The 20,625-nt window shown below is 48.7% G+C and overlaps 1 protein-coding gene across 8 annotated transcripts in view; it reads right to left on the bottom strand.

Moving 5' to 3' along the window:
• GGCX (gamma-glutamyl carboxylase) overlaps positions 1-20,625 on the bottom strand; it is a 238,012-nt gene that overhangs the window by 151,864 nt on the left and 65,523 nt on the right. The window contains exons 1-2 of one of the 8 annotated variants that reach the window (XM_078666902.1): positions 12,074-12,145; positions 11,554-11,668 (exon numbers count right to left, since the gene is read on the bottom strand). The exons of 2 other annotated variants lie outside the window; for them this stretch is intronic. In XM_078666902.1, coding sequence (XP_078523028.1) covers positions 11,554-11,668 — 115 coding nt within the window. In that variant the 5' untranslated portion in view covers positions 12,074-12,145. Of the gene's footprint in view, positions 1-11,553; positions 11,669-11,998; positions 12,029-12,073; positions 12,146-18,897; positions 18,917-18,987; positions 19,043-20,625 lie in introns of those variants that run through there. 5 more of the 8 variants (XM_078666900.1, XM_078666901.1, XM_078666903.1 and 2 more) reach the window with 5 other exon arrangements.

The following is a 20,625-nucleotide window of genomic DNA, read 5'->3' as shown; positions in this document are numbered from 1 at the left end:
AAGGATAGGGGATTGCTAGCTAGCTCACCATACAGATCCTAGATCTCAGAAAGCCTACCATAAAAGATACACATTCTGATTTCAGCAGTTGTAAATAAAAAAGAGCTGGACGGCCCTGAATAAAATTCAACTTCTTTAAAAGAGGTGTTAAAAATTATCTGCGGAGAACTTCATAGAATTTACAGAAAAACAAAGTGTAGCAAGTCCTGAGGAGACACTCCGTCGCAGCCACAGGATGCGAACACCTGACCTCTGCAGCTCCCTTTTGGGACGGCAAGCAATAAATGAAAATAATTTAATCGGAACCTTATCAATAAAAACTGGTCATGAGATGAAAGTGGCCACAAGAGATAGGGCTCAATAGATGGAGATGTTTTGAGCACCATATGTTTGCGGACATTAGATTTTCCAATTTCTGTATCATCACAACCAAACTTTAAGGTTGTGAAAGTATTTTTTTACAAATTCCATATCCTTCAGAGTAATAGAATCAGGCTTTATAAAAAAGATTCGGCAGCCCCAGCTCTTCAAAGCATCCCATAATGTAATTTAACCAAGGAATGTTTGTCATATGATCGAGGCTCATGGTTTCTCTTAGAATCTACTGATTAAGAGCTAAATCTTTATTTAGCCAGCAGTTAAGTCAAAACAACAAAGGGTGCATAGCCAAAGTGGAGAAGCGTGGCTCAGTGGTTAGAGGCGGCAGACCCGGATGCTGAGATCGGCCGTGGAGCAGGGTTCGATTCCCCGCCTCGGCGGGTCTCGGGCTCAAAAATTCCACGGACTCAACAATTCTCGCTCCGGTGCCTACTCGACTCACGGGGTCACACTCTGCGACTCTGGGCAATAGCTTGCTTAATCTCCACTACGGCCCCTCGCGGCGGGATGCCTGGCTTTCACCTTGTGGATACCCTGCCGGGGTATCTCACAGGGGAATACCAGGACGGGTTCCCTAAGCAAGCGCCTTGATATCTTCGGGTGATACGTGCGCTATATAAGTCGCAATACATACATTACAAAGTATCCCCTATAAATGGCAACCTCAGTTCTCCGTGTACCACCAGGTTTGATGTTCCGCTGGGCACTCCTAAAAGGCGTTTTAAGAAAACATTCTCCGCCACCTGCAGAGTGTCAGTTGCTACATAGCCCCAAATTTCACTCCCATAGCTGGCAAGAGCAACACTTTTGGCCTGATATATTTTCACCATTGCCGCAAGTGGGCGCTTACCCATCTTCGCGGCAAAGTTAAAAATTGCGGCGTTCGCCCTTATTACCTCCCCTTTTTTCTTCTTGATCAAGGGCCCCCATTTTGACCGGTCGTCTACCAAGACACCCAGGTAAGAAAATGTCGTAGTCACCGGAACGTTCTCATTACCCACTTTAAATGGGTACTGTTTCTTCAGGCGAGTCCCGACCTGCATAATGTAAGATTTAGAATTGTTAACTGCAAAGTCACGATATTCCATAAAACACCGGAATGTATCAAGCAGGGTCTGAAGTCCCCTTGCCGTCCTAGCGACCAGGACAGCATCGTCCACTTATAGCAGGACGGACAGACCTCGTCGCCCCACGTAAGGGAAGTCAACCCCTGTATTTACCAGAATTTTTTCCAGGTCATTGATATATGCATTAAATAGGAAAGGGGCCAGGATGCATCCCTGCCTAACCCCCCTCTCTATTTTAAAATCCTTGGATACTCGAAGATCCTTGGCAAATCTAATATTGGCCTTGGTGTCCCTATGTAGATCTTCCAGGAAGTCAACCAAATTATCCTCCACCCACATGGCCCTCATTGATTGCTACAATTTCCCCTGATTGACACAATCAAAGGCGGAGGAAAGATCCATGAAGGCCATGAAGATTGTACCTTGGCGGGCGATTGTATACTTCCCCAGGATCATATATAGATTAAGGCATTGGGCCAAGGTGGACCGCCCTGGGCAAAACCCATATTGTGTTTCGGAGATGATCTTATTCTCTGTCGCCCAGGACGATAATCTTCCCAGTAACACCCCACCCACAACCTTAACCAGGGAATCAAGAAGGGAGATCGGACGATAACACAAAGTACCGTTGCGATCGCCCTTCTTGAAAACTGGCAAAAAGGAGTCCGGGCAACCGGACCTGGCCGCCGCATTAAGCATCGCCGTCAAAACTGGAGCCCATAGGAGTGGATTTGATTTAAAAAGGCCCGGGGGGAATACCGTCCGGACCTGGGGCCTTGTTCATGTAAGCCCGGAGATGCCCTTCTCCACCGCTTTCTGTTCGAACATTACAGCAGCATTGGAGTTGACTCCACTGTGGGGTTGGTCTTGAACCAAGGGGCACGTGAAGATAGATTGAAAGTGAGACACCCATTCATCCTCAGTTGTATTAGTGCCTACATCTCCAACCCCGTCCTATCAAATAGGGATCGGTTAATGGTACCCCAGAACCTTGCACTGTTCCCCAAGGTGCTAGCCTCCAGTAGGTCTCTCCACATTTCCTCCTTCAATTCACCCTTACGGTGGCCAATGCCCGTTTATACTCAAGACGTCGGGCACAAATCAAAGGTTTGTTTCTTGGGGTAACTTTTAGGTCATCTTTTAGTTGTCTCGCAGCCTTAGAGCAATGTGGGTTGAACCATCTAGGGTCGGATAACGCCGTCCTATGTGAGGGAACGCTTAGGAGTGCCTCTATCTTGGTAATAATGACATCAAAAGCCTTAAGAACATCCCCAGGATGGGGATCAGGTTACACACAAAAAGCTAATTCTGTTGCACAAGACACTTGAACTTTGCCATAAAATGCGTCTGGAGATATCTGCGACCATTTTAAGCGGCGACTTCCCTCCACGGGTCTCAATGTGCCTGGGCTATCGCCCTGGCTAGTGTTGACAGCAGCCTACCATTCAGGCACATACAAACCTGCGAAAACTAGACTGAAGACCAGTGGAGATCAAAATGGGATCAATAAAAGAGCCGTTAGTACATCCTTTAAAAGAAGGGACGGGCTGTGTGCTGAGGGGGGCAGATAGAGACATTGATGATAACAGATCAAATTCATGAAGCAAATGATTCAGTGCATCCCCCTGAACAGAATGCGCAAAGTGAAATACCCGCATCCTGGCACAACCCAGCTCAGCCATGCTACTGATTTGTGGATCTCCACAGGGATGGATGTTGAAATCCCCCTCCACCATGAGCTTATGTGCAACAAAGCCGCAGGTTTGTCTTATAAGACAACCCAACTGGGCAATCCTGCACTCCCCCTGCGTGCTTATTTCATTGTAAAAGTTAATAATACACATACTGGCGTTTCCTCTCCTTAGGACAATTGCTTGAGAATCCTTGTTATCAATGGGAAGTTTCTGTATCCTACAGGGTAAAGCCAACGATATATAGATCACCAACCCACCTCTAGCTCTACCACGGGGAGACGGGGATGCGGGAACAAGAAATTTTCCCATCAGACCTGCAATGTTCCAGGACAGAACATTGTGCAGGTCTGCACTTACAGTCAACCCTTGATGTGCAACCGATAAAAGCACCTGCTGCTGGGTGATAGACTTCTCAGATACCTACATAACACTGGACACCGCATCTCCCATAGAGACGCGAGGGGACCCCTGTTGAAATAATATTTCACCCCCGGGCTCGGAGTTCTTGGTTAGTCAGTCGCATTCGTCCAACCTTGATAGAACTGAAAATCTGTTGGATAACTCTAGCCGAGTAACAGGCTAGTGCCCATTCAACCGGGGATGACCCCCCTTGGATAATAAATGACTACCACCCATGTCCTCACAAGGTCTTTGAAGCCACCTGTCACATGAAGTACTTGTTTTTGGACGCCTTGTGTGGACAGCCTTATAGAAAAAGCCCAACGGGAGAACCTGGATACGAGAGTTACGTTGTGTGTAGGCATAATACTCCTCTCTCAAGCAACCTTTGCAGGGGTACACTTGATTTAAAAAAGTTCCCCACGCCTTGCTTATTCCTTTTCTTACAACTTGCCGCTGCAGTGTGACGGTCTAAACTGCTCTCTCTGGATGCACACAACTTGGAGGGCCCACGAAGTCTGGAAAACGTGAATATAGTCTCTCTCCAACAGCAGAATGCGAGGATCTCAGCATTTGGCTAGCCTTTATTGTTTTCTTTGCAAGTTGATTTGGCAAGTGTTTATTTTTTTCTTTGCCGGTATATACAGTGGAAACTTTGTGCTGGTATATATATTGCGAACTCGACCCAAATGTATTGGAGAGCTTTACATGAGCACCACATTATTTTACAGGGACACATTCATTTGAGTTTTTATACATGTGGAGATTAAGGGCCTGATCGCGAGTTTGGCAGTCTTCCTGATGCCCGCCACGCCAGAAGGAAGACCGCCAAACCAGTAGTCAGACTGCCCGCCGGACTACGAGTGTAATCCTGGGCAGGCGGTTGGTGCTGCAGTGGTGAGTATCTAAGGCACATAGGTGTGCTTTAGACATGCACCACCATGAGGCGCCACAGCCCGGTCCTGCACAATATGGAATGCATAATGTTGTGCATTTGTGACGGGGCGGCGGGTCACCCCTGTGAGGTTAAGAATGAGGAGCCCGTTTATCGTGACTGGTGGTCAGCTGTCCCTCTCTCGCCCTTTTCTCTCCCCCCCCTGCAGCCGTCGTACATACCTGCAGAGGAGTGGTCCGACCCTGACTCTGTGCACCCTTGGGGATGCGAGGTAGAATCTGAACAGTGCACCTTCAAGCCTGAATGCCTTGAAGACGAGACTCCGCCCATCTTGAACGTCGTGGCGTCAAAAGAAGGAAGAACCCGGAAGAGGGCGGAAGACCTTCCCCCGGAGGACGAGAGCGCTGAGGAGTGGAGACCGAGTACGGAGCAGATCACGAACAGCCCAGCTGAAGCCAACAAGCCAGGAGGCCAACGTTTCCGCAAAGCGCCCCGCCACGCTCCCGCGGGAGGGGCGTGGCTTACAAAGGTACGGGGCAAAGTTGCAGGGTGGGCGGGTTGGAGTGGTTAGACCACTGTGTACATACCGCCTAGACGACCCCATGCACCCCTACCTCACGAGCACTACGTCACTACCGACTTGTGGATATTCACTGAACACCAGGTTTCCCTCACTCCCGGTCCCTAAGCAGAGTGTACTGGACGCTCCCTTGATACCTTTTTTTCTGTTCCTTTCCTTTTGGGCGGTGCTGTCCCGGACTTCGCCTGGAGGTCGCTTGTGACGTCATCATTCTGGCTGCAACACCCCCGGGACGACGCCGCAACACCCTGGAACTACCGTGTTTCCCTAGAGGCGTCAGAACGGAGCTTGACGAGATCGCACATATAAGACTGCCAATCGCAGAAAGAAAGCTTACTTGAAAATAAAACCCTCTCTAAAAGCTCTTTTCCAGCCTACTGACTCCGTTCCTTCCCCTGTGGTCCCTGACCCGGTAACAGTGGTGTCAGAAGTGGGATTTCCATCCAAGTCCATCTGTGATCCCGAGATGGACGCCCTGATTCAGCACTTAATTAAGGGGCAGGAAAAACTGGAGTGGGCAGTGGAGAGGCAATTGTCGGCGGCTCAGGCTGACCGAGACCTCTTTAAAAACACCGTCACAGCCCAACTGGAATGTATGCAAAAGACAGTGCCGACCCCAACAGGAGTAGTGCATGTAGAGCGTAGGAGCCATATGCCTAACCCCTCAGGAATCGCCCTCCAGAAATATGTACGCGGCGAAGACCCCGACGCATTCCTTATGAATTTTGAAAGAGCTGCGAGAGCCCTGGGTTGGCCGGAAGAGAAATGGCCCTTTTTCCTGGCACCTTTGTTAACAGGAGAGGCTCAGTTTGCGTACCAGGTAGCTAATCCTGCAGGCAACACTCCCTACCATCTTATTAAAAATGTGATCCTGGACCACTTGGGGCTGGACTCCGAAGCGTACCGTGTACGATTCCGAAAGAAGAAGGGTGCCGTAGGAGAAAACCCCAAGACTCTGTTTTTTAGACTTAAGATGATGGCAGACAAGTGGCTTAAGTCGGAAACCAGCTCCAAAGAGGAAATACTGGCGAAAATCTATTTGGAGCAATTTATGGAGGCCCTCCCATATGGGTCTCAGAAATGGTTGAGGCAACATTCGGGGCTCACAGTAGAGCAAGCCATAGAAATGGCTGCCAATTACGCCCGAGCACAACCCCGTGGGTCGGGGTGGGAACCAGAGAGACTCCCCAAGCACGTCATACCATCTAAAATCGAGAAGAAAACAAAGATGGTAACGGAACCGGTCAGACCCAGACCATTGAGACTAGAATCCCCAATGACTTGTGGACCTCAATGTTTTGATTGTGGGGAATGGGGCCACATTGCCCGGCTGTGTCCTCGGAAGCATCAGGCGGATGAACCTATGGAAGTGGGCTATCTACCAAAAACAGTCCTATACTCCGCCGAGATGGGGTCATCTTTCTACGTGAGTATTTCTATTAATGACAAGGTGGTGATAGCGTTATTAGATTCAGGCTGCAGACAATCAGTGGTTCAAGAACGCCTGGTTCTCCCCAAACAGTACGTCCCCAACACCCTAGTTCATATACGTTGTGTCCATGGAGACGTCAAGCCATACCCCTTAGCACAGGTCACCATCTGACCAAAAGACAAACCGGCCTGTCTAGTGAAAGTGGGGGTAGTGGACTCTCTCCCCGAGGATGTGATTTTAGGGGTAGACAACCCCGAGTTTCTTGCCCTGTTTAAGAAGAAATTGAATGACCATTCACCAACAGTGGTGAGCCCTCAACCGGCTCTCATAATGCCTGATCCTTGGATCATGGATCGCAATTTCAAGTTTGCACAAGCTGAGGACAGAACCCTGTACAACGCATGGGAAGCCGCTCATGCTACCCAAGACAAACCTGATACTCCTTTTCCCCGGTTTGTAATAAGAAAAGATCTCCTATATCGGGAAGCAGACGCAGGAAGTACTCCTCAACTCCTGGTACCTGCCTCCTTCAGGGAACAAGTGTTATTCTTTGCCCATGCACACTTGACAGCAGGTCACGCCGGTAAAGAAAAGACACCCGAAAGCATAATTCGGCATTTTTTTTGGCCAGGTATCTACAAGGATGTCCAGGAGTACTGCAAAAAATGTGACATTTGTCAGAGGAGGAACACTCACAGACCTCCGGCTGCGCCGTTACAGCCCATGCCCATCGTAGGAGTGCCCTTTGAGAGGGTAGGGATGGACTTGATCGGGCCCCTGCCGAAGTCATCCAGGGGTCACCAGTACGCCCTAGTGCTTGTCGACTACGCCACCAGGTTCATAGAGGCCTTTCCCTTACGAGCACCTACCACCGCCAATGTCTCAGAGAAACTGGTAGAACTCTTTGCCAGGGTAGGATTTCCAAGAGAGGTCCTTATGGATCAAGGAACTCCTTTTACATCCCGCCTGATGAGGGAGGTGTGCAAGACCTTCAGTATACGTCATATAAAGACTTCGGTTTATCATCCCCACACCGATGGCCTGGTGGAACGATACAACCAATCCTTGAAATACACCTTGAAGAAAATGCTATCCACAGAAGGACCCTCGTGGGACCGTTTGCTTCCCCTGGCATTATATGTGCTTAGAGCGCAAAAGCAGAGCAGTCTAGGATGTTCCGCTTTCGAACTTCTCTATGGACGCCTCCCCAGATCTTTGTTGGAAATCACTAAAGAGACATGGGAAACCCAAGAGGCCGAAGAACAGAAGTCGCTCCTGGAATACACGACGCAGTTGAGAGCGAAACTGGGGAAACTCAGAGGACTTGCCGAGGCGAATCTGGAACAACAAAGACAGAAACAAAAACGATATTATGATCGAGGAACCAAATTGAGAAGTCTCAAGATCGGAGACTGGGCACTAGTGCTCCTTCCCACTCTGGCCAACAAAAAGGAATGGATAGGACCCTACAAAGTGGTGGAAACTATAGGGAACACCACTTATAGATTAAGACTCTCGCCAGCGAAAACACAAAGCTACCACATCAACTTGTTGAAAAAGTTGATAGGACCCATTCCACGGGGCAACAACCTGGCGCACTTCATGACGTCCGAAGAAACGTCCACCTTAGAGCACCTAGTTATCAACCCCGATCTATCCGATGTGATGAGAAAAGGCCTCTTTGATGTCCTATGACACATATCCCCAATCTTTTTGGACCTCCCGGGAAGAACCACGTTGGTGGAGCATTGTATTGAGGCGGTCCCAGGTAAAACTGTGAAGCAACGGCCATACCGGATCCCAGCGGCCAGACGTGAAGATGTGAGGAAGGAGGTCTTGGACATGCTAAATCTGGGTGTTATCCGGCCATCGAAAAGTGAGTGGGCCTCTCCAATTGTGATGGTTCCGAAACCTGATGGGTCCAAAAGATTTTGTATGGATTTTAGGGCCCTAAATACAATATCAACATTTGACGCCTATCCCATACCCCGGGTCGACGAACTGGTGGAAAAACATGGCGATGCTGTATACATCACCACACTCGACCTCACCAAGGGATATTGGCAGGTGCCCCTCCGTGAACAGGACCGAAAGAAGACTGCCTTCTGTACAGATGAAGGTCTCTATGAGTTTACGGTCCTCCCGTTTGGGCTCCATGGCGCCCCTGCCACTTTCCAGAGGCTCATGAACTGTGTGTTGAACCCCTATTCGTCATTTAGCTCAGCCTATCTAGACGACATTGTTATTCACAGTAAGACGTGGGAGGAGCACCTGAAACACCTCAGCATCATTTTGTCCGCATTACAGCAAGCCGGCTTACATGTAAATTCGAAAAAGTCCTGGGCAGCTTTTACACGAGTCAACTACTTGGGATACGTCCTGGGAGAGGGTACCATCGCGCCACAAGCCGAGAAGATCAAAGCCATCAAAAACACCGGTTTCCCGAGCAACAAAAGAGATGTAAGGGCATTCCTCGGTTTGATCGGATATTATAGGCGTTTTATACCTAACTTTGCGGAAGTCGCCTCCCCTCTCACGGACCTTCTACGTAAGGATGTAAGGCCGAAGGAAATACAACAACCTTCTCAGGAGGCTCAGGATGCCTTTGTACGTTTAAAATCCATCATCACCAACGCCCCTGTCTTGGAGTCACCCGACTTCAAGAAAACCTTTATCCTTGCCACTGATGCATCCAATGTGGGTTTAGGGGCCGTGCTGTCACAACGAGGTGAAGACGGAGTAGAGCATCCCATCCTGTATGCCAGTCGACAGCTGTTTCCTAGGTAATGCAAATATTCCACAGTAGAACAAGAGTGTCTCGCCATTAAATGGACCATCGAGAAATTACAATACTATCTGGAAGGTAAACCCTTCATTCTCCAAACGGACCATGCCCCCCTAAAATGGATGTACCAGAACCGAACAGTGAACGCCAGGGTTCTTAGATGGTTCCTTTCCCTTCAACCTTATTCCTTTAGGGGTTCAACACAAACGGGGCATGGACAATGGCAATGCTGACTATCTCTCTCGAGCCTTTCTTCTCCCCGATCGGGAGATGCCAGGGGGGGAGGTGTGTGACGGGGCGGCGGGTCACCCCTGTGAGGTTAAGGATGAGGAGCCCGTTTATCGTGACTGGTGGTCAGCTGTCCCTCTCTCGCCCTTTTCTCTCCCCCCCCCTGCAGCCGTCGTACATACCTGCAGAGGAGTGGTCCGACCCTGACTCTGTGTACCCTTGGGGATGCGAGGTAGAATCTGAACAGTGCACCTTTAAGCCTGAATGCCTTGAAGACGAGACTCCGCCCATCTTGAACGTCGTGGCGTCAAAAGAAGGAAGAACCCGGAAGAGGGCGGAAGACCTTCCCCCGGAGGACGAGAGCGCTGAGGAGTGGAGACCGAGTACGGAGGAGCAGATCACGAACAGCCAAGCTGAAGCCAACAAGCCAGGAGGCCAACGTTTCCGCGAAGCGCCCCGCCACGCTCCCGCGGGAGGGGCGTGGCTTACAAAGGTACGGGGCAAAGTTGCGGGGTGGGCGGGTTGGAGTGGTTAGACCACTGTGTACATACCGCCTAGACGACCCCATGTACCCCTACCTCACGAGCACTACGTCACTACCGACTTGTGGATATTCACTGAACACCAGGTTTCCCTCACTCCCGGTCCCTAAGCAGAGGGTACTGGACGCTCCCCTGATACCTTTTTTTCTGTTCCTTTCCTTTTGGGCGGTGCTGTCCCGGACTTCGCCTGGAGGTCGCTTGTGACGTCATCATTCTGGCTGCAACACCCCCGGGACGACGACGCAACACCCTGGAACTACCGTGTTTCCCTAGAGGCGTCAGAACGGAGCCTGACGAGATCGCACGTATAAGACTGTCCAATCGCAGAAAGAAAGCTTACTTGAAAATAAAACCCTCTCTAAAAGCTCTTTTCCAGCCTACTGACTCCGTTCCTTCCCCTGTGGTCCCTGACCCGGTAACAGCATTCCATAGAGTGAAGGAACTTGTGGTGCAAATGTACAGAGGGGACACACCATGTGCCCGCCTCCATTTACTTCCTGGCCCAGAAGCGTCAGGTCCCCTTAGTTTCCTCACGGCCACTTTTGTCATGGCAGGTTCACAGCTAAGAAAAGGAGGGCGTGAAGAAACTTTTAATAATCATCAGCGGTGCTGCTGCGGCACCGCCAGCATATTATTTCTTCTGACCGCTGCGCCACCACCGAGGGACCACGAATGTTCTGCAGTTGAAGCAGTCCTGTGGCAGTCCAACTGCCATTGTCGTAATACGGGGGGTGGACTGCCAGTCTGGTGGTTCACGGACCGACACCGCAACTATGGCAGTCCAATGGACCACCCTAGTCGTAATCAAACCCTAAGTAATTTGATCAGCTGATGCAGAGACTTGAACCTGGTTCTCCAGTTCGACAGTCTGCAGCTCTGGCCGTTACACCGCAATGTCTCCTGTTTAGTCACCTGTGAAAACGTTGCTGTTACACTACCAGTTTCTGCAATCCATCTACACCTGAAAGCCAGTCTTCAGCCTCAGGAAGCACATATGCAGAATCACCAACTAAGGGAATTCCTTTATGGAGTCCCAGGGCAATCAATGGTTACCAGGCTCAAATTCTAACAGTGAGAGCCATTTAAGGCTGGTGTCCTGTGGGGTTACCTCATTGCTGACCACAAAAATAAGCATCCAGTACACTCCTTTAGCAATTCACTCTCAGGGTTGCAAAGTCAAAGTGTTCAAGGCAAAGTCAGGAAGGCGGTGAAGGAGTAGAGGCTCAGAAGTCAACGAAGCATCAGTCAAAAATGGTCCAGTCTATGCTTTTACTTTACAAGAACAAGCATTGGCATTTCCAATATGTCTCACCTTTGGGACCTTGTAATTATTTGGCCATGTAGCACATCGATAACACAATAACAAGTAAAGGCGCTTCTAAAAAGAAAGCGGCAGTGATCAGAAAGTGAAAGCAGCCCATTCACAAACATTTAAGGCGCACTTAAATGTAAAAGCAGAGCCTTTCACAAACAAAGGTGCACAAGGTGAAAGTGGCGCCATCACAAATTATAAAGGAGTGAGGCCATGCTGTATGGGAAAGCGCGGTGCTCACCTCTGCCACTTCTTGCATTTCGATTGATGTTTGTCCGAATGCCGTGTGTTCCTAAACTAGTGCCAACATCTGTGCACGAATGACGTGTGTTTCTGGAAATTGAGAGCACCGTCATCTGGAAACATCAACATTGCAAACATGAGCCGAGGCAATCTAAAGACAAGCCTACATAAATAAATAAATAAACAAGGAGGCACTGCAGTTGTACAGTTACACACACACACACACACACACACACACACACACACACAAGTCGGGGAATGGCAAACAAAAATGGCAACTTCACACACTTCAATCCCAATGTGAAAAGAACAGACACTACAACACAAGACCCCATCTATCACTACCACCACCCCAAAGTCACCAGACACAAAAGAGCACACTGACGGAGGCCGGCAGGCCCCCCCCCAGACACACCCACCCCAAGTTTCAATCCTTACCCCACCTGCACTGCACCCATGGTCACCGGTAGTGAAGACCCCACAGCGAGGCGCCGGCAGGGGGTCGAGGCCAGGCTCACCTGAGGGTCCCGGGGAGCAGCGTCTGGAAACAGGAGGCACCTGCCAGAAGGAGAGTGCCCGAGAGAAGCAGGGAGGGAGGAGTGAGAGAAGTGAGGTCTGCGAGGGAAGTGAGCCAAGCCCCACCCTGTCTGACTCACTGCAGCACCGAGCTGACCCCAACACAGAGTAATGAGGCTTTTCAGTTATATTTTCGACTTCAAGGCAGCTCAAGTGTTTAACATTTTGGACACGCATGCTCGTCTGCTGTTCTGGCTGTTATTACGATCTAACCTAACGGCGCAGGTATACGGGGCCGCGTAACGTGGGAGGCCTTAATTTCCATTTCAAACAAGCACAAAACAAAACAAGCGCGGGGTGGCTGCAGAAAAGGAGCGCATTGCCCAGCATCATCGCGCGCTCTGCAGAGGCCTTATCTCGGTTCTGCTGTTGTCCCTTTGAAGTCTCAATTTTGCAGTAATTATGCACAGAGTTCAAAAGAATAAAACCACATTGTCTCACTTGCCAAAGGACTGTAATTGCAGTGATCATTATGAGCTCGAATCGGTGTGCAATTGTGTTTGTTTTCTCATGCAGGAACTCTCTCAAACTTTGTTCTCGGCACAGATTTCCGAAAAGCTTTTTTGCACATTTCTGCCCGCAGCTTGAGCAGCAGGCAAAGAGTAATATGCTGTTCAGTTCTTCAAGGCAGCACAAGTGTTTAACATTTTGGACACACATGCTCGTCTGCTGTTGTGGCTGTTATTACGATCAAAGCCAAGGAGGCAGACGTGTGGGCTGCATGACGTGCTTCTATTACTAAAAGAAAACAGAGGACACCATGAACAAAATAAAAAAACACGGCAGCGAAAGTGAAAGAAACCGCGCTGTGTTAATCTGTAACATGATCCAGGAATGCAGCAGGCACACTGCACACCGTAGCTCACTGCCGAAGCCCAAACGTCATGGGAGGGAACATTTTAATAAGAGGTGGGACATGCACCCGCCTTTGACCAATTTCATACTTTCATTAGGTCTCGCCTAGCGTTGCAGCGCGCATGCGCTGCTTGCTCAGCGAGACATATTGTGAAAGAGCAGATTTCAGAAGGGGACTTGAAGCCCCGCCCATCATTTTCATTGGGTCGCGTCAACGTTTAAGCTAAACGCTGGCTTCCCATTGAAAAGGATGCTTTTTGGCCACTGCTCTTTCTCCCTTTCGTCCAGCCCATCCGGACTGGATCGTCTGCTTCAATGCTGTCGTGAAGCAATTTCTTATCTTTATAGGGGCCATCTGTTTCTAATTAGCGTACCCGGCTCACAGCAGACAATGGAGTTGCTCAGCCTGCTCTGCTCTCGCCACACCCCTCCCTCTCCTCACACTGGCTCTGGAGTTGCTCGGCCTGCCCTGCTCTCTCCACCACCACCCTTGCTCTCCTCACACTGGCTCTCCTAACCCGGGCTGCTGCAGGCATAGATTTGGCATGTCCCTGCTTGTTCAGAATCACAGGGAGCTGAGAGGGGGAGGGGGGATTCATTGCCAGAAGCTCTATTTTTTACCCATCACATCTGGAGACCTGTCGAGGGTGACGTGGCCGGCGCGGAGGAGAAAGCTGTAAAAATCACATATTTGCCATTATCTCCCAAACACGCCGGCTCTTAGAAGCCGCCCTGAGTGAGCTTGGCGCACTGAGTGAAGGTCCGGGGTTCCCACGGCTCTCCTGTGGGCAGGAGGAGGACGCACAGTGCCGGAAACACGTCACTGTGCAGGAGCAGCAGCTTCACGCGGTATTTTCAACAATACTTGATCACATGATCTCATCAAAAAATCATATTTTTTATTCGGCCACTAATGTATGCGAAGAAGACAGCGCGCAACGGTCTTGCGCTCTTCGCGTAAAACTTAATATTTGCTTTTCTGGGGTAGAAAAACACCGCTTAATTCAGTGCTTTGGGAATGTCCTGTCTGCAGCGGTTGAAACCGGTCACCCGTGTAAGCCACAAAAATGTCGCTTTTGGGGTGTAGAGAAGGCGAGAGCCCCTCCTTCAGTGTGTGTTAAAATGCCCCCGTGCTCAGTCTTTCTGGGTGTGCCCAGGGGCTGGCAGAGAGCTCTCTATGAAGTGGTACAACCGCCTTGTTGCCATCTTGGGAGCTCGCATGGGTACCACGAAAAGCGCCCCCCCCCCACAGACAGACATCAGACAGGCAATCATCCGCCCCCCCACCCCAGGCAGGTGCATCTGTCCGCACCCCTCGTCCCAGCCCTTGTTCCCAGATTTAATCCTGGCTGCTTTCTTTTTAAAAGCCGGCCCAGAGAGGCCTTCTGAAAAAGTCAAAATAAAAAAAAATAAAAAACTTCATTACATGTCATCGTCTTCTTTTAAAGAAAAGGGGCAATTGTTGCGAGACGTCTGCAGACTGTGTCCAGAAAACTGCCTTTTCCCAAAATACACCAGAATAGCGGGTGTTATTTGGACAAACAGGCCGGATATTTGCGAAGAGTGTATACATGTTTATTTTACACTCCAGGGAACACTTGTACTTGAACTATCCATGTAAACACAGTGCAGGGAGTATTCATTTTGGATTTTTCGCTATCGTTTCTAAACCCCCCGAGGATTTAATTGATACGTACATGCCTTTTCGCACCAGATCTTCTTCCGGTTTCCCAAGACTCAACAGAGCACACTGTAATAAAAAGTTGACTCTTGTGTGGTGCACCGCTAATAAAGATAACAGTCCTAAGTGCCGTATAGTTTCACGCATTATTATTAGTAGTAATGGGTTTGTAGCCTGCGATCGTTGTACTTTTAGGCGCTTTACATCCAAATATCCGTTTTAACAGCTTCCAGAGAGAGCTTTGCGCCAGTGTTGGTGTGATATTGTATTGTAATAATCCCGCACCTGTCGCAGTCCCGGGCAGCAGGTCTGTTACGCCTCGTTTCATGGTTGCATTATTCATGGGCGGGGGTCGGGAGGAGGGGACGCTTTGGTAACTTTAGTACATCCGTTGCAGTTCCAAATCCCTAAGCCGGAGACTGTAACATGTCAGCCTGAGCAGGCAGGAGGCGCTCGAATGGGTGTGACTTTTCAGCTCTGCACACACAAATTCATGTCTTTCTCCTTAATACTTGTCATATACGTTTTCGCTTTCTCTCTTGTTTCTCCTCTTGATCACTTCCCCCCTCTTCCATTCTCTTTCAGAGCCCCCTTTGTGACCCTCTCTTTAGGGAGCGCCCTTCCCTTTCACCACCAGTCTCGTTCTGCCTTTCTACCCTTCCTTCCCCATTCCCCTTCACTTCCTCTACCATCTTTGTTCTGCCGTCGCTGTCCTTCACTTTTCCCATTTCGCTTTTCATCTCTTTCTTCAGGAAGCGCGTCTCCACCTTTCTGTTCCAAATGTTAGCTCTGCCATTTGTTGGCTGTTCGATTCTGCTCTGCTCTCTGCTGGTCTTGACTGTGTTTCCATGTTCTGCTGTTCCCTGTTCTGTTCTGACCAGTTCTGTGCTGCCCTGTACTATTCTGCCCCGTTCTGTTGGGCTCAGTTGTGTTGGCTCTCTTCTTGGCTGCACTGCTCTGTTCAGCTGTGCACTGTTCTGTCCTGCCCTGTTTTATTTTGCAATGTTCTGTTCTGTCCAGTTATGTGCTGCCCTGTTGCATTGTGCACTGTTCTGTGCTGCCCTGCTCTATTTTACATTGTTCTGTGCTGCCCTGTTCTGGCTACTTCTGTGCTGCGTTTTTGGGTTGGGCACTGTTCCCTCCTGCTCAGATGTTCTGCCCACTTCTGACTAGTGAGATGAAGAAACGGGGGGGGGAGGGTCTCTCAAAGGGACATTGCCTATATAATAAAGGGCATGGTTTAAAACCCGTAAGCTAAAAATCTGTGTTTAGCATAGTGTGCCACACTACTGCTATTATGCTGTTTCTGTCAACATCCACATATATGATACAATAAGTAACATTACACCTACAATAAGCCGGGACTATTGGCTTTGTCAATAGCTGGTACCCAATTAGAAGGATCCTGTTGTGAGGTAGATTAATTCATGCTAAGTGCTATTAAGGTCTCCTGTGTCCAGCTTTCCCCACACTGCCTTCCACCGGGAAACGGCCATTACAACGCGGCCGTTTCCACGAATACATTAACCACGCATGCATTACAACGCATGCGTGGTTAACACGAAAGCCTTTACCACGCATACTTTTACTACGAGGTGTGTAGTAAAGGCATATGTGGTAAAGGTTCAAAATAATCATGGGGGGCTTGGGGGGGGTCTCCCCCCCAAATAAAAACCTCATCTGAAATCGTCGTTGTTTAAGAGGAAACGGAAAGAAACTTCCGTTTCTTCTTAAGGACGTACGACGTCGCCACGCATGAATTAGAGGAAAACGTTATGAGTTGATAAACCATTCCGTTGTAACGCATGCGTGGTAAAGGCATGCGTTGCAACGGAATTCGTTTTAAGAACATATAACCCCTTCCACCCATACTACCTACCTCCTCCATGTCCTTCTGCCCACAAAGAGATTGGTCCATAGAAATTGTCTTCCTCGAGCACCCATAGATAATAATATTTTTTATCAAATCTTGTATTTTCAGTGTTATAACCACCATAGGCCCTGATTCTGTATTAAAAACACAGCTTTGATCTTTTCCCGCTAAAAGGCAATATTTCTCTCCATGTGTTCCATACCTGGAGTGTCACACAGTTTGGTCCTCACTTTCCCTCCATATTAAAGAACATTAAATGTTTCCGCACCCAGGCTAATATGCTTCATTGCTAAATACATATAAGGTCCCAAAGGCGAGATCGATGCATTGCAAGTCACACGCTAAGGCACACGCAAAGGCCAATAGAATGTGACAACCAAACGCACAAGCTTTCAGAAAGCTTTCTGAATATCTGGAGTGATCCCAAGATGCCCTCTACTAGAGCAGCGTATGCGCGCTGCACTTGGCGAGACCTAAAAAAGCTTTACTCTCAACACAGCACTGCACAGAAAGGTAATGTACATAAGGCCAGCTTGCAAAATAACTTCTTACAGGAAATGGGGGCAGTCAGTATTGTCACGGTATGCTCCCATTGGACAGGCATTAATATGTGAAATGCATGTCCAAACATGTTGCACACGCGGAGGAAAGGAACAGTGTTTTTCTCTCCGATTCCCAACCACCCTTCTAAGGGATAGTTCCTTCTCCTCCCCCGCCTGCCCTCCTCTCCCCCACAGCACAGTACTGAGGCGTTGGCTGCCCCTGCTGTGCCCCTACAATCTCTGGTCCCAGCCCCCACCCACCCTTCTTCTCTCCCCTTGTTTTCTTCTTTTCCTATACTTTTTTCTGTTCCCCTATTCCCTAGTTTCCTTCCTCGTTCCCCCAGTCATTCATTCATGGTTGCACCCCCCTTCCCTTTCTGGATGTACATGTCCTGTGTTAAACAACTGTATCCCTCCCCACTGCCCTCATTGACTCACCTAGCATTGTTTCCCTTGGCATTTCAATTAAATAATTACAACATAAAAAGAAATTCCCCTATTTGGAAAAAAATCTGATATTGATTGAACTTCTAAATCCAGTCAGATTGCAACAAGAGTCATTGAAGGTCGCATGTAAGGGAGGTACTTTCAAGTATCATGTGATCTCTACCCATATTTGGTATAAGTCACAAGGGACATAAACCGGACTTGGTAAAAAAATTCAAATATGTGGGTTCCCAAATATGAACAAAACATAATACCGATCTTGCGAAAAACAATATATCAAAGAATGAGTGCTCAGGGTGACAGCTTTGCAAAATTTGTGGAAGTCTCTTTTACAAAGTAGCCAAAAAACATAAATGCCAATCTGAGAGTGTCCAGCCCCCTTTATCTCTGAAAATACACAATAGTTTTGCTAGTATTGCCGAAGAGCATCCACTTTTCAATCAGTGCTGGACACTACCCATAGAGCTGTTCAGAGCGGACTTTAGATTAGGCTTCTCCAACGAGTAGCTTGTGACCTAGTGGTAGCTCACAGTTCCCTAGAAGTGGCTCTGCTGTGTGCAGCTCAGCCAATTAAATTAGAAGTTTTTATTTTGTTCAAATAATTAACATACCAAATTTGCAAAGCGTATATCTGAGATGAAAAAGCATGCATTTTCAGAACTTATAAGCTGATGTTTGGAGAATAATGGTTGCAGTTACAAAATATAGCCAAAGCTGATATTTGAGTGAACTATTATGTGGCGTTGGAAAGATTTATGATTATGATGACCTTGGTGCCAAGGGCACTGCAGCTATGGTTTTGATGTATGACCCTTTTAGAGGTATTCCCCATTGACAAAGCTTTTTTACATTACTGTAGGCAGCTATTCTTGATGAACTGAAGTAATCACTGCTTGTATTTTACATTTGGTGGCCACTAATGAAATCGTATCTGATGTGGTCACTATTAAAACACTAATAATATTGGTAGCTCAGAGGATTTTCATTCAACATCAGGTGCTCCTATCACAGAAAAGGTTGGGCATGCCAGCTTTAGATACATCCCCATATTTCCCAACCAGCACCACCCATGGTTATTTCGGCCACTTAGCGTCGCGTTTATCAGTTAACTGCATACAACTGACTAGTAACATTACTGATTTGAATCTGTTTAGGTTGCAGTCTGATATTCAGCCACAATGATATTACATTATCTATATTCCGTCCTGTGAATCGGTAGTGTAAATTTGTAGTGTGTAGCACTATATCTTCTGCATAGACGGTTTGACCTATCCGACAGCTGTTGGCAATGACATGTATTAAAACTGTTAGCATTCAGATAAATGATTCCATGGATATAGCAAAAAGTATGCGAAAAAGCCAACATACTTGATGCGTCACCTGTGTGATTTCAATACATGTGAACAGAATGCCATCAATCCAGGTGTTTGCTTAAGGTGGCATATAAATGGAGCATACTCATCTGATATGGATGGGGATTGATATTTATTCTCTGCATAATCCCCCTTTAGAGTCCCCATGAGAGCGCATGGAACGTTGTTTCTGCGTCCAGGAGTAGAACCGCAGTGGATTTAACACCTGTGAATGCTTGACCAGGGACATGGTATGGCTTGTCTGGGAGAAAGTATCTCTCTGCCGACGCCCAAACGTCATGGGAGGGAGCATTTTAATAAGAGGTCGGACATGCACCCGCCTTTGACCAATTTCATACTTTCATTAGGTCTCGCCTAGCGTTGCAGCGCGCATGCGCTGTTGCTTGGCGAGACATATTGTGAAAGAGCAGATTTCAGAAGGGGACTTGAAGCCCCGCCCATCATTTTCATTGAGTCGCGTCAGCGTTTAAGCTAAACGCTGGCTTCCTATTGAAAAGGATGCTTTTTGGCCACTGCTCTTTCTCCCTTTCGTCGAGCCCATCCGGACTGGATCGTCTGCTTCAATGCTGTCGTGAAGCAATTTCTTATCTTTATAGGGGCCATCTGTTTCTAATTAGCGTACCCGGCTCACAGCAGACAATGGAGTTGCTCAGTCTGCTCTGCTCTCGCCACACCCCTCCCTCTCCTCACACTGGCTCTGGAGTTGCTCGGCCTGCCCTGCTCTCTCCACCACCACCCTTGCTCTCCTCACACTGGCTCTCCTAACCCGGGCTGCTGCAGGCACAGATTTGGCATGTCCCTGCTTGTTCAGAATCACAGGGAGCTGAGAGGGGGAGGTGGGATTCATTTGCAGAAGCTCTATTTTTTCCCCATCACATCTGGAGACCTGTCGAGGGTGGCGTGGCCGGCACGGAGGTGAAAGCTGTAAAAATCACATATTTGCCATTATCCCCCAAACACGCCGGCTCTTAGAAGCCGCGCTGAGTGAGCTTGGCGCACTGAGTGAAGGCCCGGGGTTCCCACGGCTCTCCCGTGGGCAGGAGGAGGACGCACAGTGCCGGAAACACATCACTGTGCAGGAGCAGCGGCTTCACGCGGTATTTTCAACAATACTTGATCACATGATCTCATCAAAAAATCATATTTTTTATTCGACCACTAATGTATGCGAAGGAGACAGCGCGCAACTGTCTTGCGCTCTTCGCGCAAAACTTAATATTTGCATTTCTGGGGTAAAAAAACACCGCTTAATTCAGTGCTTTAGGAATGTCCTGTCTGCAGTGGTTGAAACCGGTCACCCGTGTAAGCCACAAAAATGTCGCTTTTGGGGTGTAGTGAAGGCGAGAGCCCCTCCTTTAGTGTGTGTTAAAATGCCCCCGTGCTCAGTCTTGCTGGGTGTGCCCAGGGGCTGGCATAGAGCTCTCTATGAAGTGGTACAACCGCCTTGTTGCCATCTTGGGAGCTCGCGTGGGTACCACGAAAAGCGCTCCCCCCCCCCCCCCCCCCAGACAGACATCAGACAGGCAATCATCCCCCCCCCCCCCCCCCCCCAGGCAGGTGCATCTGTCCGCACCCTTCGTCCCAGCCCTTCTTCCCCGGTTTAATCCTGGCTGCTTTCTTTTTAAAAGCCGGCCCAGAGAGGCCTTCTGAAAAAGTCAAAAGAAAAAAAAAGAAAAAACTTCATTACGGGAACCCTGCGTCTGTCATCGTCTTCTTTTAAAGA

Source organism: Lissotriton helveticus, chromosome 11 (genome assembly GCF_964261635.1).
Source record: "Lissotriton helveticus chromosome 11, aLisHel1.1, whole genome shotgun sequence".
In the NCBI taxonomy this organism is placed as follows: Eukaryota; Metazoa; Chordata; class Amphibia; order Caudata; family Salamandridae; genus Lissotriton; species Lissotriton helveticus.
This window is presented reverse-complemented; position numbering and strand designations above follow the sequence as displayed.